At 43.0% G+C, this 1,042-nt stretch overlaps 1 protein-coding gene across 1 annotated transcript; it reads left to right on the forward strand.

The window, feature by feature from the left end:
* On the forward strand, positions 1-843 carry EMWEY_00047440 (alanine dehydrogenase, putative; the record flags this gene model as incomplete). Its single annotated transcript, XM_013479283.1, has 2 exons — positions 1-219; positions 600-843. Coding segments are annotated over 2 exons (463 nt in total), but the record flags the coding sequence as incomplete, so codon positions are not given.
* Between the last annotated feature and the right edge of the window lie 199 nt (positions 844-1,042).

Here is a 1,042-nt window from a genome sequence, read left to right on the forward strand (position 1 = left end):
ATGATCGTCGGGTGTCCAAAGGAAATTAAACCACAGGAGGGGAGGGTTGGGTTACTGCCTGCTGACGTTGCAGAACTTGTTCGATTTAAGCACACGGTCTTGATTCAAAAAAATGCAGGCCTTGCGGCAGGTGCAACAGACGAACAATATAGAGCAGTAGGAGCTCAGATTATTGAGCATGCTGAGGAAATATTCGCAAGATCCGATTTAATTGTCAAGGTAAACTACATCGATATGTATATTCATTCATTACATATAACATACGATATGTCATTCCATATCTGTTGCTTTCTCTGTCTCGGCTTTTTCTGTGCATTCTCCTAAAGCGACTAAGAATTCCTTGGACGCTTTTAGAGCCATTTTCCAGTTACTATTTTGATCTAAGCTTCTTTCCTTTTTTTCTCTTTGACATTACGAACTGGACCCAGCACACACACAGACACACACGCACAAACCCAGAAACACACGAAACAGATAGAAGCAGCACAGCAAAGGAAGAAATATCCATTTGGAACAAAGCAGCAGATGCATTGACTTGTTGTTTTTGAATTAAATTTATATATCTCATTTCATTGTGTCTTTTTCCTGTGTGTCTTTAGGTGAAGGAGCCCCTTCCTAGCGAGTTCGTGCATATTCGGTCTGGCCAGGTGGTGTTTACTTACTTTCATTTTGCCTCGAGTCGTCAGTTGACGGAGGCTATGCTGCAATGCGAGGCAGTATGCATAGCATACGAGGGAGTGGAGGATTCTGCAGGCCGTTTGCCGCTGTTAGAGCCTATGTCTGAAGTAGCAGGGCACATGGCCGTACAAGAAGGCATGCATTTCCTCTCAGCTCATAGTGGGGGTAAAGGTGTTCTGCTCGGGGGAGTCCCAGGGGTTTCTCACGGAAAAGTTGTTATCATAGGAGGAGGAGTCGTAGGACTGAGTGCTGCAAAAACCGCTGCAGGCATTGGAGCTTCTGTTGTTGTCTTAGATAAAAACCTCACAAGACTCAGGTGCATTGTAAGTATATATATATATATATATATATATATATATATATA

The sequence above is a fragment of the Eimeria maxima genome, genomic scaffold (genome assembly GCF_000499605.1).
Source record: "Eimeria maxima Weybridge genomic scaffold, Emw_scaff1025, whole genome shotgun sequence".
Lineage (NCBI taxonomy): Eukaryota > Apicomplexa > Conoidasida > Eucoccidiorida > Eimeriidae > Eimeria > Eimeria maxima.